The 14,522-nt window shown below is 50.7% G+C and overlaps 4 protein-coding genes across 4 annotated transcripts in view; 2 read left to right on the top strand and 2 right to left on the bottom strand.

Moving 5' to 3' along the window:
- The first annotated feature begins 1,082 nt into the window (after nt 1-1,082).
- ASPBRDRAFT_468442 (uncharacterized protein) lies at nt 1,083-4,880 on the top strand. The gene is made up of 3 exons (XM_067625730.1): nt 1,083-1,133; nt 1,208-1,575; nt 1,661-4,880. Exons 2-3 carry the CDS (start codon nt 1,379-1,381, stop codon nt 4,761-4,763), a joined length of 3,300 nt encoding a protein of 1,099 aa, XP_067482202.1. The 5' UTR covers nt 1,083-1,133; nt 1,208-1,378; the 3' UTR covers nt 4,764-4,880.
- Nucleotides 4,881-6,291: 1,411 nt separating this feature from the next.
- On the bottom strand, nt 6,292-7,095 carry ASPBRDRAFT_193639 (uncharacterized protein; the record flags this gene model as incomplete). Its single annotated transcript, XM_067620652.1, has 3 exons — nt 6,292-6,443; nt 6,513-6,791; nt 6,966-7,095. The coding sequence occupies 3 exons, from the start codon at nt 7,093-7,095 to the stop codon at nt 6,292-6,294; spliced, it is 561 nt and encodes a 186-aa protein (XP_067482201.1).
- A 2,703-nt stretch (nt 7,096-9,798) lies between these two features.
- Nucleotides 9,799-13,346, top strand: mph1 (3'-5' DNA helicase). The gene has a single exon (XM_067621726.1). The coding sequence runs from the start codon at nt 9,854-9,856 to the stop codon at nt 13,241-13,243; it is 3,390 nt and encodes a 1,129-aa protein (XP_067482200.1). The 5' UTR covers nt 9,799-9,853; the 3' UTR covers nt 13,244-13,346.
- Nucleotides 13,347-13,710: 364 nt separating this feature from the next.
- The window catches only part of ASPBRDRAFT_52930 (uncharacterized protein), a gene marked incomplete at both ends in the record, with an annotated part of 1,181 nt that continues 369 nt past the window's right edge, over nt 13,711-14,522 (bottom strand). Inside the window, 3 exons of the mRNA XM_067626974.1 lie at nt 13,711-13,858; nt 13,964-14,137; nt 14,244-14,438. Of these exons, the coding sequence (XP_067482199.1) occupies nt 13,711-13,858; nt 13,964-14,137; nt 14,244-14,438 (517 nt within the window). The remainder of the gene's footprint in view (nt 13,859-13,963; nt 14,138-14,243; nt 14,439-14,522) is intronic.

The raw sequence follows: 14,522 nt of genomic DNA, 5'->3' as shown, positions 1-14,522 counted from the left end.
TTCGGGCCTGGAACTATGTGATTGGTCTGAGACTATTGGCGGCTAGACCGTTGGGGAGGGACCCATCCAGGGAAACGGCCAGCCATGAATAGAAGGTCTGGCCCAACTTGCTTCAAGTTTCAGTTCCAACTGGTCCTGGGACACATGTTATGGTCGTTCCGGTGGTGGTGGCTGTCTGGCTGCCGTGCCCAGGGCTCTCACGTGATGCAACTGAGCCGTGTTATGGACATGGGCAGTTTGCAGTGTTTGTTGAAAACGATACCCCTCATGCGGGCAGTGAGGACCAATGGGGAAAGGCGCCCATGGCGTGTGTAAGAATCGTAGGTTCTCCGCCTTACGGGGTATTGGCGAATACACGGTACGGTAAGTGCAGATCATCGGATGCCTCCTAATTCCAGGTCCCAGCCCACCTGCCTGGATGGGAGGACGTGGGAGTGGGAGTGGAAGACAAGAAGACACAGCAGAGAGGGGAAGGGCCCCATCCCATCTGCAATCTAATTACTAGAGACCATGTATCATGTAGGAACCTTACCCGACTGCGTCATGTTATGACGGTCATGCCTGGCCGGATCCCCCACTAGTAGCCAATGATCACTGGAGCCCCGTCATGTGGTGGCCCTGGAACCTTATGGGAAGGAACGAACGGGGGGAGGGAAACTAGTAGTTAGTAGGGGAAACTACTTACCGTTGGCTTTGGGGGGGAAGAAGTGACTGATAGGAGATAAGTCCGGCGTCGTAGTCAGCCTACCCATGGAGATGTCATCCATGCTCCTGACCTGATCCGGTTCCCCTCCCCCTCCCTCTCTCTCTTCTCTCTTCTTCCCTTTGCTGTACTCTCGCCATAACAACTTCTGCTTCATTTCAACGAGTTCCCCGCTGCCTATTACCTCAAATCCAGACGCGTCTCTTGATCCGTCACTGTATCTATCTGTCCCGACTACTATAAGTGGTCTACAACCCAGACAGGCGGTATAAGCAGTGCTTCCGACCTGTCGTGTTTACACACCCACCCACCGGCGTGTCCACGGATCTCCGCTCCGGATACGCTGTTCTCTCCGTTCCTCCGGCACGGCCGTTGTATCTAAACTTCTTGCTACACCTGTTCCTTGGGATCTGTAGCACTGGAAACTACTGTAACTCCCCCCTCCCGAAGCATCAGTTACCCGCTATTGTATAACTCCTGCTGATAGCCGTTGCTGGACTATAGACCACACCTCCACGGGATTCCTCCGGCAGTGAATCCATATCACCCTTGCGAGTGTCGTTGCCGGTCGACCACACCGTCAGACCCTCCGTTCTCAGCCCGGATCAAGGGTTCTGAGAGCGGCTGTCCCCAACTGAGTCCATATTGCCTCTGTGAGGCAATCCCTCCACTTGAATGCCACCGGCAGCTTCGGACGATTTGTTTCGCCAGCAGAGCCGGTCCTTAGGTGATACCAGCCCCCTTCCTGACGATCCCAGCCGAATCACATTGGAGCATGATCTCGGTGGAAAGACCAAGAAAAAGGGGAAAACCGGAACCAAGGGGAAGAATAAAGCAGCCAAAACAATCCCGAAGTCTACACCTGACGACCTGTAAGTCTGAGTCCTTCCACGTGTTTAGAAGGGTTTGGGATCTATGCGGACAGCTGGCTGACCTGGGTTGACGCGTCGTATGCAGTCTAGAAGCAGAAGTACCGTCACCGTCACCGCCTCTGCAGGCTGAACCATCGTCCTGCCCCAATCCAACACTGGAGCCGCCACCTAGCAACACTATCGTGTCACCGGTACTGGATGCCCTTGGCACTCTGGGGGACTCTCCGGAGAACGACATTGTTTACCGCACTGGTACTTGGGCCAAGTCCATCCCATATGGCAAAAGTCCTCCGAATGATGCCGTTGATGGCGAGTTCAACAGCGGGTCTCCCTTCGGTTTTCTCACCAGTCAAGACAAGGGCGGATTCAGCCAGCCCTCTTCGACGTCTCCGCCTCCAGGAGCAAGGCCCTTGAGCTATGGGCGGGGTTACGCAACCAGCAGTGTGTCTAGACAGCACTCCGTGGATCGACAAAAGAGCAATTCTGTCAGTAGTCCATTCAATAACCAGGTACCCCTGCCGCATCTGCCGCAAGCCCATTTCTATGGAGCGCCGGATATCGATTTGCCTCTGTTCTCTGGTCAGAACAGGGCCGCAACCGACGGTAGTTATTCGTTCTGTGCGTTCGATACGATCATCAGCCCGTCATCCAAAGCCTCCAGAATGGGGAGTAGCGTTCTCCTGGTCGGCACGGATGGCAGCTTGGACGTCCTTGCCATTGAAGATCGCAAAACGCGTCCTGTAGGGAAGTTGGCGGGTCTCAATGGCCGCGTAATCGAAGCCAAGTTGCTGAGCAACACCTCAACTACTGACACGTCTCAACAATCCAGACCTCATGTTGCTGTCATCATTCACGGCCCCGCTGCTCAACCAGATGATGAGGGCCATGCATCTTCAAATAGCTCGGAAGCAAACGACATTCCCACTGGGAGACAGTCGGCCGCTGGAGGGCGTGCGAAAGAAGAGACCAGGTATTACCAGACACGGGTCGAGGTGTATTCTCTGAGGACGGGAGAGCACATCACAACGCTTTTGTCCACGCCGCCCACTCCATGCTTTGGCAATATACCTGGTCTCCCTGCTTTGGCTCCTTCACCGGCCGGTAATCTCAAGCTCTTTGTGAGCGGGAGCTACATCGTCGTAGCGTCTGGCTCCAGTGGGGAAGTGTACATGTACAGCATGAACAAGTACCAATTTCTAGGAAAGGCATGGACCAGTATTAAGTCGAAAGAATCTCGGCGATACTCCACGTCTTCCAGCTCTACTGACCCAGATGGATCTCAATCTGATTCTCCTCATGGATCTCTCAACTCTGACAGTCCTATCGTGGCATTGAAGGGGAGATGGGTAGCTATTGTTCCACCGTCCGCCACCTACAGAGCTACTCTTCGTGCGGCCGTGCCGACGTCCTTGGTGCAAGGGAAGGCATTCGGGCTTGAGACTCGAAGTCCCCCATCGCGTCCAGCTATCAACTGCGCTACTGATGTCGGAGAAGGCGAAAGCTTTTTCGGCAAAGTAGCCCGGGGTGTCACCCAGGAGCTTATGCGAGGTGCACGCTGGATGGGTGACCAGGGACTACAAGCATGGAACAGTTACTGGAATAAGGAGCAGGCTCAAAGCATGCCAGCACGCCGCTCTCCCAATATGACGGAGTTCTCACCTCAGGGGTACAATCTCTTTCCTCCTACCCATGCCCAGGAAACCCAGTCTGTGTCCACTACTGAACCTGATCTGGTATCAATCTTCGATCTGCGAAAGCTAGACGAAGGCGAAGCCAAGAGTTCTTTGTTCAACCCAGTGGCCACTTTTCAGGTCCCGAATGGCTGCAGCTTCCTTTCATTTTCTCCCAACGGCCTCATGCTATTTACCGCGAGTAAAAAGGGGGATGTCCAGTATGTTTGGGATGTTATGCAGGCCAAATACTGTCGAGCCGGGGCCTTTATGTCAGACGACCCAGCATCTGTGCAGCCGAGTGTGCGACAGGTTGCACGGTACCCGCGACTGACTACGTCCCATATAGTGGACGTGGTTTGGTGTCCGCCTTCTGGGGACAAGCTTGCAGTGATTACGGGTAAACCGACGGTGCATGTCTTTGACCTGCCTCGGAGCGCCTTTCAATGGCCTCCTTTTCGACGGTCTCTACCAAAGCCGACGAAACCGCATACTGCTGATGTTCCGGCCGAAGAGCTTCCTGACCGGGGGGCGGCTGCGAACCCATTATCGGCGGCCTTCAAGATGGTTGGCGGTAAAACACAACCCATTCTTGCCGCAGTTAGGGGACGTACTCCCTCCACCGGGGCCGCTTTTCCCTCCGTAGGTGGCTTTGCAATGCCTTCTGCAGCTGGAGTGAGGGGCGGCAAGGCGGTTGCTGCTGGCCTGAGTAAATCAATGGGGGCCGCTGCCACCGGCACTGTCAAAACGGTCAACACCATCCGGCATGGTGGTGAACACCGCCTGCACCTATCCAATCTCTCCCGAGACCCCGTTGCGGCTCGTGTGACGTGGATTATCCATAAAGGAATGCCATTTTTGGGCCTGATAGACGGGGGTTACTTCCGTCTGTACAGAATTAAACGCTCCACCTCCCCCAATAAGAGTAGGCAGGTGCAGTCGGTGATCGGAAACAAAGAACTTGAGTTTCGCTTGCCTCCCCACATGCAGACACCTTGCGGTCCCATGACCGTGGGTACTGCCGCCACCACCGAAACAACGGTCTCTGCAACGTTGGCTTTGCCATCCGCGCCTCTACGACCACCGCCAGCGTCGAAGCTCAAATGCCAGCCTCTTTCACAGGCGGAGATTGAGACAAACACACCATATCAGCCCTTCCACACCGACCAGAGAGTCAACCTCTTTGTGTACAGTGAGGCAGACGACTCCGTGGGTTCAGTCCCGACGGGTCAATGGACCTTCGGCGGCCCCTTATCCACCACAAAGCTTCACGTACGGCCGTTCAGCGCCTCCAGCGATGAAGACGATGATATGATACATGAACAACACCATGGGTTTGGAGCCGAAATGGAGAACTTAATTAGCCTGGGAAATAGTACGGGCAATGTGGAAGAAGTGGTCATTACCACGCGCAGGAAGAAGAAGCAAGCTTCGGCCATGACCATGGGTGGTGGGCTCGATGACGGCTTCTTTGAAGATGACTGCGAGGTCTTGGACTTTGCTCGGGACCGCGTCTGAATGCGAAAATCACCATTACCATGCCGCTGGCGGGGCTTTATAAGATCTAAACTAATATGTCACATTCTAGACTTACATTGGTATGGCGTTGGTGTTGAATGGGATTTGGGCTCGTTACTTTCCGCTCTTTCTTTGGTTGTGACTCCATACGACCTTCATTCTGGTATGCATTACTGCTTCGCATGATTTATGGCTTGATGCAACATGTCCGTGTCTCATGCCAGGGATCTTCAAGCCTCACCAACACCGCTACATTGTTCACAGTATCAGAGGGGATAAAGCCGAGACAGAGGCGAAGATACCAGCATGTCGTTCTGTATGTCAGGGATCAATGACATCGGAAACTCTCTTCCACTGCAAAGGGGGCAGATCGACATATCTTCAATGCCCTCGCTACCTTTCGTGCCTCCTCCCGCATCAAGGCGAACGATGTTGTGCTTGCATGAGCCCAATGCCTTGGCGAGATCACGGGCTGATGCCTACTTTGTGCTCACTGCATACATGTCGGACATGCGCTCATTCGTTCTTTTTCTGCCCGCACCGCTGTATTTCCATGCATATTTCCGTGGCCATTCGATGTTACAATTGATATGTTACATACCCGATGCTGTCCTGTGAGCCAGATAGATGAAACTATGTGGGCGTTAATCGTAAAGTACATATACAGGAGAAATAGACATGTGCTCTTGAGGATTAGATAGCTGACCATGTATGGATGTAAGCCATCAGAATGTTTGCTACTAATTAATATATTCACTTGCTCATATCCATCATGCCAGATAGAAAGAACCATCATCTAACCCAGCTACAAACTATACAAGAACCTCATACCAGCCTTATTCCGAAACCTGATAAATGTAAACAGACCAAAATCAAATAGATCTACAGTGCACGATGATCAACACAACAGTTACCGAGCCCGAGCCCGAGCCCGAGACCCACCGAGGGTGTCAGTGGGTGAATATCAGTGGGTATATATGCGGGGTATACACACATAATACATCAAGACACCTGCTATCAACTTAGTAGAGTTGCCTACTGAAAGTAAATACTTGTGATAGTTATGCAACAATTGTGTAATATCACTACTAGTGGGCTGCCTGTACCTAGGTTCGAACTGGGTACACTGTCTAGATGAGGTGCATGTCATGTGAGTAGTAGATTAGCAATATCGCTGTAGTAATATATATGAGTATACTAGTGGAGATAAGACAGGTCTGAATGGTATTAAAGTGGACAAGCAATTGACCAGTTGATGAGCTAGTAGGTATAATACTATTACTGACCCACAGATAGCAATCAGGTTGATTATTAGCTCACGAGTAAGATAACATGAATAGGTAGAGTAAGTAGTAGTGACAAGTTCCCATATTAACTAAATTTTCCCGTAATCAATCAATCAATCATATTAACACAAGCGCTGGATTAAGTGTGCAGTAGACAGATAGCTTTCTCCCCCTCACTTCCCCTCTCCTCCATTCTGTAAATCATCGGTCATCGGCCCATGGATTAGCTTGTTTCAGCTCATTTACAGAGCCCAAGCAGCCAGGACGAATCCAAGCACACCGGCTGCGGAAACGCCCAGCTTGAGCTGCGCAATAGCGGCGGCGTTTTCGGTGGAGCTGGCATGAGCGCCAGTCGCGGTGCTAGTTCCGGAGGAGCCAGACTTGGAGTTAGAGCCTGTGATTGAAGAAGGGAGGGTTAGTCATGAAGTATAGGAAATGTAAGTGAAGGTAGAAGTGGACGTACTGGAACCGGTCGACGAAGAGGAACTTCCACTCTTCGTGGTGCTGGCGTCGTTGGAGCCGGCAGTGGTAGCCTGAGAGCCCGACGCTCCGGTGGCACTGGCGGGGAAGAAGTAGCTGCTGTAGCAGCTGCTCTGGCAACTGGCGTAGGAGCGCTGGTCGCTGGGGGAGCCGGAGCCCTGGGGGCAGGCGGCAACGCAGCTGGTGGTGTCGTTGGCTTGGGCGTTGTCGGGGCAGGGAACGCTGTAGCACTGGGCGACACAGCAGATGTCGGTCTCAGAGCCTGGAAATTGTTTGTTAATTTTGCTTTTAATACAGTGGTTTGTTGTGGTAGGTTGATGTAGTGGAGAGGATGCAGGCCGTTGAGTTTATTTGGACGGGATTAAAAAAAAAAAGGTCCGGGTTGCAGAAGTGATGCAGGTAGTGACAGCAACAGAGGCGAGAAAGCAAAACTTACACTTGGTAGCGCAGGAAGCCTGAGGAGACAAGCTAGCAGTGGTCGTCGCGGAGCTGGTCGTGGAGGAAGAGTCCTGGGCGACGGCGAGAGCCAGGAGGGAGGACAGAGCGATAGCGCTGTTGAACTTCATCTTGACGAATGGGATCGAGGAAACGACAGAGGTTTGGATTGACTGAAGTGTAGAAGCAAGCAGCGAAACGAGCGCGACAGAGTAGCACGAAACGAAGGACTGTGAGGGAGGAAAGGAAGAAGAGAGAAGAGAGAAGAGAAAGGAAGAGGGGAAAAGGCAGACGAGGTGAAAGGGAAAAAGGACGGGCTGTAAATAACTAAACGGGCCAAGGATGCGAGGCGAACAATGGACCGGGGGAAAGTTGCCCAAGCGTATCAGGCGATATTCACTCCCCAGTTGCGATTAGCGGGGTTTCAGTAGGCCGTCAGAGTCGCACAGGCTAGTGCTGGATTCCTCAAGAAGCGTCTGGATGAGTGGATTCACTGGGTCGGAGCTAGTCCACACCCTTACATTTGGTGGCAACTCAATCCCATCGGATAGAGACATCTAGAGGACGAATGTGGAGGCGCCATTTGTGGAGGTGGATTGATTTTTTAGTTTGGGAGCAGGTGCCTACGAGATGGGGGGAGAGAAAGAGAAACAGCGCGAAGCACAGTCCAAGAATCGGGGCCCAGTCCTTCAATTTCATCGAGAACAAGGCCGAAGTGGTGAAGAGTGAACAGCCAGTCAACATACGCAGACCCTGAAAATCTGGGGACTGGAAAGGATCGGCTAAAAATAACCCTAGACAAGAGAGGCAATTCCAAGGCACTAATTGCACTACTCCAACACTAAACGGGATGCTGCTAAGCTAGTCCAAGCTAGACTGTCTCCCATGGACTCCATAATGGTCCGTCACTGTCCACCATCCGGTCTTATCAGTGGATGGGGTCGAGACAGCGCATCCGAATTGATGAATGGGCCACAGTTATTGGTGGGCTGATCTGTCAGAAAGTGTCATGCGAACACCCTGGAATGCACTAGATATCAGGTAAAGAGGTGGTTGGACTTGGAAGTTCTTGTAGGCACCACGGTCAAGAAATAGGGGCCGGACTTTTGAAAGGGATTCTGTCAGATTCATCGACACTGGATTTGCTTCTTCTGGCCTAGTGTACCTCGGACAGATCCGACATGCCTGTCCAGGCGAATCATTCTTTATCCGCTCCATCCTGAAAGACACCAAAGTTGGGGATGGAAAGGATTCGGAGGACAGCCATCCTGACCATCACGTGGCTATACTCAGCATTCTTGGATGGTGTCGAGGTTCAATTATTGACCGCCTGAAAACTTTGTCTCATTTTGAGCTTCTCATACTGTCATCAATCATCCCTATTCAATGATCGACTAATGGACTTTATTCTAACAGCCATTATCCTGGCACTATTCACATTTTAGCATCGGCTACCCCTTTCATACAAAAGCAAATAATTAGTACACCTCCGGAACTAATACGGAGTAGACCTCCTCCGATAAGCCCGCACTCTGAGACTACTGAGTAGGTTTAAGGCTGAAGCTACTGATCCGGTCGTCTTGTTGCACTCACTATACCACAATGATCGCAAATCATTCGATGCAGGACAACGGGAGTAAGAGATACGTATAGGTATTGATACAGGCTAACATCTAGTAATGAGTAAGAGCAATTGGGAGGCATTACACCAACAATCTACTACTGGACTCGGCATCAATAGAGTTTAATTGGTGTTTGAGATCGCAGGCAGAAGGCCAATAGCTTTTACAAATTGGAGCAGCACTATGATACCGTCGAAGTAACTCAAATAGCGGCGCACTTTCTTCGCCGTGGGAGGGATTGGGAGCCAATAGAGAAGCCAAACATTTCAGAGACACTTGGTCGTGGTCATTACAAATGACTTAATTGAGGTAGATATTGCTAGCTAGAAAAGACTTGCAGAGCAACTGAAGATAGAAGGCCTAGCAGAGACTTTACAGAGTAATTCGGGAACTCCTCTGTTAATATCCCGCCACGTGCACAGAGTTCCCAATATCCCTGTAAGAACTTCATCCCCAGGTTTCCTACATTCTACAAGCAGTACTTGGAGCCAACTAGCGAGTGTCAAGGCCAAGACAAGCCCGGCCAATTTGAAACTCGTGACATCTTACTTCAAGAGTACGGAGTACCTAGCCGATAATGAGCTTGCTGTACTTCGTATATGCAGTGTGCCTACCTGACAAGGTAAGTGCAGGATGCAGGTTGTGAAGATCAACTCAGTGCTGGACTGCTTTTTCGATGCTATAGTAACTGTGCATACGGGGTATACATGTCTACCCCTATTCATTCCTTTATTTCCATCAAGCTTCGATTGCTGGTGTTCCTTTGTCACATCGACCAAACACCCGCAAGAATTTGGAACCAGTCAAAGTTTCTTTCAAAGAGTAAAAAGTGGGATTAGGCACAGCTTGTCTTTATCTCGGCTATACTCTCCTTTGGGACTTCCAGCTTGAGATCCACTTATGCTATGTCAGCACAGCGCGATAGTTAGTTAACTAGTTAACTAACTAGGTAACTAGTAAGAGGTCAACTAGTAAACCTGGTACATCCATATGGCTTATCATCATGCCCCAAACATCGCACCCAATGATACGCGACTCGCTTTTGATTCTAGTTTCCTGATCGTCTCCACGTTGATGTATCATTCCTTATGGGCTATATGTGTGAACTGAGTCTATACAGATCTAGTATCCTTGTCAAGACTAACCGCTTACTCATGACTTATATAAGCCGTTATCGATAAGGACATGTGATTGCTCTTAACGCGTCGCGTCCAGGCATCTTCGACGGTGGTCGGGGTTTTATCCTACGAAGCACCTCGGGTTCGCTATGTCCGGCCTTGGAGATGGCTCCTCTGACTATTTCGATGATGATCTGGGCGACTTGGGCATCGACCGGCCTTCGGATGGGGCAGACTCGACTGATCCTGACACTCCCCGACCAGCCAAGCGCCGTCGTCTGAGAGCTGGTAAAGATACCCCAGACACGGATCTGCAATCGCATCGGAAGCTTCGTGCTGAGCGTGGCGATGGGGCTAGGACATCGCTAAGCTCAGACTCGTTCATCGACTATGATGGCGATGAACTGCCCTCTCCCGAACGAGAGTCATACTACTTCCAAGACGATAGTGAACGAGAGGCACGGTCCAAATACAAAGTCTTCGCTCCCAAGAACGCAAATGTCCAGGAGAACATCTTTGTGACGCAACTAACACAGCCTCCCTCTCCACCGGAAATGCTTCGTGGTCCCCGATGGAAGAAGCCTGATCCTGGCTTGCCTCTCCGAGCTGCCGCCACCACTTTACCAGAGACAACTCAAAGCAGAGGAACCGCTGCGGGCGTTGATAAAGATGATGAGTATGATGATGATGAAGAGATGAAGGCGGCGATTGAGGCATCGCTACAATCGTTCGAGGAAGAGACATCAAGACCAGCTCCCTCCGTGCCTTTACAGAAGTCCACTCGTCCATCAGCTACCTTCATTGTTGGACAAGAGAACACTACCGTTGGAGCCTCCAATGACTTTTTGGATGATATACCGGACGATGCATTTGACTCAGACCTGTCAATGTCACCACCTCCTGCGCCTCAGCCTCGTCCGGCGGCTCGGTCATTCACACAGTCAACGAATCCTGCGCTAGGTGTTCGCCAAACCACGCTCTTTGGTATGGTTGCCAGACACCCAGAAAATCAGCCACCGCGCGGTGAACAGGTGTACTCTCCGCCTGAAAAGAGCGAGCCACCTACTCAGCATAAACTCAACCAAGAAGCCTTGGGTACGTGGGTTTATCCTACGAATCTGGGTAAAACTCGAGACTATCAATTCAATATTGCGCAGAAGGGCCTCTTTCATAACCTGCTTGTAGCTCTACCCACGGGTCTTGGTAAAACGTTCATTGCAGCTACTATTATGCTCAATTGGTTTCGGTGGACCAAGGACGCTCAGATTGTCTTCGTGGCGCCTACAAAACCGCTAGTTGCTCAGCAGATTTCTGCATGCTTTGAAGTCGCTGGGATCCCCAGATCCCAGACCACTATGCTTACGGGGGAGGCTGCTCCGGGAATCCGGGCCGAAGAATGGAAGGCGAAACGCGTATTCTTCATGACACCTCAAACTTTGATCAACGACCTGAAAACCGGGATTGCTGACCCGAAGCGAATCGTATTGGTTGTTGTCGATGAAGCGCATCGTGCAACCGGTGGTTATGCATATGTCGAAGTTGTTAAGTTCCTGCGGCGGTACAATCAGAGCTTCCGCGTCCTGGCTTTGACAGCCACGCCAGGATCAACCGTAGAATCGGTCCAGGCTGTCATTGACGGACTGGACATATCGAAAGTCGAGATACGAACAGAGCAGTCACTCGACATTAGGGAATATGTCCATTCCAAAGACACGGATGTGCAGACATTCCAGAATTCGGAAGAAATGGTCCTCTGCATGGACCTGATGTCGAGAGCTTTACAGCCACTTCTTGATCAGTTACGGAGCACAAATGCCTATTGGGGTCGTGACCCCATGGGTCTGACAGCTTACGGACTCACTAAAGCCAGACAACAATGGATGCTGTCAGATTCCGGCAGAAACGCCCATATTGGCGTCAAGGCCAAAATGAATGCAATCTTCACGGTTCTAGCCAGCTTGGCTCATGGTATCGATCTTCTCAAATATCATGGGATAACGCCATTTTATCGTCACCTTCTGCACTTTCAATCCAACACCGAGGGACAAAAGGGTGGCAAGTATCAGCGGCAAGTCGTTCAGGACGAGAGCTACAAAAAGCTCATGGCTCATTTGCAGCCCTGGACAAAGAATCCCGAGTTCATTGGACACCCCAAGTTGGAGTATCTGAAACAGGTGGTGTTGAATCATTTCATGGATGCTGGTGAAGGCTCTGGTGCAGACGAAAACAAGGATCAACCAGCCACTCGTGTGATGATATTCGTACACTTTCGTGATAGCGCAGAAGAGGTCACGAGAGTACTCAAAAGATACGAACCCATGATTCGGCCCCATGTCTTTGTCGGGCAGAGTAGCGCCAAGGGATCGGAAGGTATGGGGCAGAAAACACAACTCGACATTGTGCAGAAGTTCAAGAAGGGCACCTACAACACAATCGTTGCAACTTCAATCGGCGAGGAAGGTTTGGATATCGGTGAAGTGGACCTTATCGTGTGCTACGACTCTTCAGCTTCACCTATTCGTATGCTTCAGCGCATGGGTCGTACCGGTCGAAAGCGGTCAGGAAAGATCACGCTCCTACTCATGCAAGGCAAGGAAGAGGAGTCTTATATCAAGGCCAAGGATAATTATGAAAAGATGCAGCAGATGATCGCCAGTGGCACCCGGTTCACCTTTCACGATGATATGTCTCCGCGGATTCTGCCACCGGGTGTGCGGCCTGTAGCTGATAAAAGGGCAATCGAGATTCCTGAGGAAAATACTCAGCCGGATCTGCCAGAGCCGAAACGGCGAGGCCGGGCACCGAAGAGGCCGCCGAAGAAATTCCATATGCCTGATAATGTCGAGACTGGGTTCACTACGGCATCACATTTGGCCGGGACCTCGAAGCGCAAAGCACCAACCAAAAGTAAGGCTCGCACGCCGACTCCAGAGCCCGTGGAATTGCCGGCGCTTGAAGATGTCCTGCTTACCCCAGCGCAGCAAAGAGAACTTGAACTTCACTACAGCAACGCTGGGCCCAGTGAAGAGCTTCTGGTCAGTTATCCCAGAAGTGACGCCTTCCCACGCCTTCAGCTCGCACCAAGACCTACGAAGGCGGTTAGACATGGGTCATTGACTCGTCGCATGATTCAAACGTTGCAGAAGATGGACCAAATTGCTCCAGACTGTGGGGATCGTTACAAGGGGATCTTGGCCCGTGAGGCAGCCTCCAGACCGGAGGCCTCGATAGTAGCGCCGAAGCCAAATGGTCATTGGGAGGTTCATTCGAAAACTAAATCAAGGCGCACATCGAAGCAAGTATCAGTCAAGCCAAGGAATCAAGAGCCGGATGTGTATGAAGTAGAACGAACACCACCAAGCAAGCACTCAGTATCAGCGACTACCGCTGAGGTGGAACCGTTCTACTGCTCGCAAAGGACCCAGGACGGAGAGACGGATGATGATTTTGAGCTTCCTGATGTCTCGACTCTTTTGAATAGAAGTGTGGAGAGGGCCCCGAAACGGGGCCGGTTTGTTCTGGATGATAGCGATGACTGATTTGGACATGAGCGCATAGCTTGATTGGCATTCTGCATTGTTAATACTTTCGGTTGCATATACCCTGGGCAATATAGAAGATTATAATGAGCCAATTCGCTTGATACCATACCAAAAACCTGCGCGTAGAGTATTCTCGCAAACACCGGAAGCTATCAAGATTAGACGGGCAGTGAGTGAAACCAAACACAGGGATCCAGTTCAACCATCTAACAGTTTCTAAATGTATGAACCACTTGAGTAGTAATATCATACTATCAACTAAAGCACCCGAAATTCAACTCTAACATGTAGTCTAAACTGAAATAACAAACAAGCACACATAAACATACACGAGGCCGAAAATATAGACGGCCTCTTCCCCATGCCGGACCGACATAAACCAAAAACCTGAAATCAACCCATCTCAATCGAAGTACCGAGTGGTACCATGTACACATCCCCATCAAGCGAAGCCTCCAACCACTTCACTTGCCCACATAATCAAACTTCTTCGTCGAATGGTTATAAACATAAGCATACTGAGCCACATCGAACCCCCAGTCCCCAATAACGGGGGTATTCGCCTTGCACACATCCCCGGTCTTCTTATCGGTGAAAGCCTGGCAATATGGTCTGCCCAGATCATTAGCATCACAGTACCCTGAAGAAAGCCACAAAGACAATGATAATGAGAGAAAGAAAGGAATGGAAGAAGAAAGAAAAATGGTATAAACATACCCAACCTTCGCATTCTTCCCACTCTTCACCTTAAACCCCGTAATCTCAAACCAACTCCCATCCGATTTATTGTTCTTCGCATCGTACGATTTGACCTTGTTCTTTTGATAAAAGCTCCGTAGGGACCGCTTCTGTTCTTCCTGCGAGTTGACCGTCACGCCTACTAGGATGGCGCTGCATCATCACCAATGACAATTATATCGTTAACTTACTAGCACGTCCTGAACAGCCTGGAACTGATATGAAGAATGGGAAGAAATTAGGTATGGTATGAACGTACTCCTTCCCTCCCTCCTTCGCCGATGCAAACGGAAACTCCTCCGCAGACACCCACCCCTTATGATTCCCCCATGCATTTGTAGCTGGAGATGCCTTCATTCCGTACTTGGTGGGATCTTTGAACGGTTGTTTGTTGGCTGCGCTGCCGGCATCTACTTGTCGGTGTTTGTCCGCTGTGTCGGTGTCGACTTTTTGCCTGTACGTTTAAATTCTCATTTAGCTGTTGCTCTTTTGTTTGAAGAAGGCGGGCGTTAATAATGGTAAGGGAGTAGGAGGGCAT

Source organism: Aspergillus brasiliensis (assembly GCF_001889945.1).
Source record: "Aspergillus brasiliensis CBS 101740 unplaced genomic scaffold ASPBRscaffold_3, whole genome shotgun sequence".
NCBI classification, from domain to species: Eukaryota; Fungi; Ascomycota; class Eurotiomycetes; order Eurotiales; family Aspergillaceae; genus Aspergillus; species Aspergillus brasiliensis.
The sequence above is the reverse complement of the archived record's forward strand: the minus strand, read 5'-3'. Positions and strand labels throughout refer to the sequence as shown.

Coding starts and splice junctions, on each gene's coding strand:
- ASPBRDRAFT_468442 (XM_067625730.1), top strand. CDS start 1,379: ATGCCACCGGCAGCTTCGGACGATTTGTTTCGCCAGCAGAGCCGGTCC. Junction 1,576..1,660: donor AAGTCTACACCTGACGACCT/GTAAGTCTGAGT, acceptor CGTCGTATGCAG/TCTAGAAGCAGAAGTACCGT.
- mph1 (XM_067621726.1), top strand. CDS start 9,854: ATGTCCGGCCTTGGAGATGGCTCCTCTGACTATTTCGATGATGATCTG.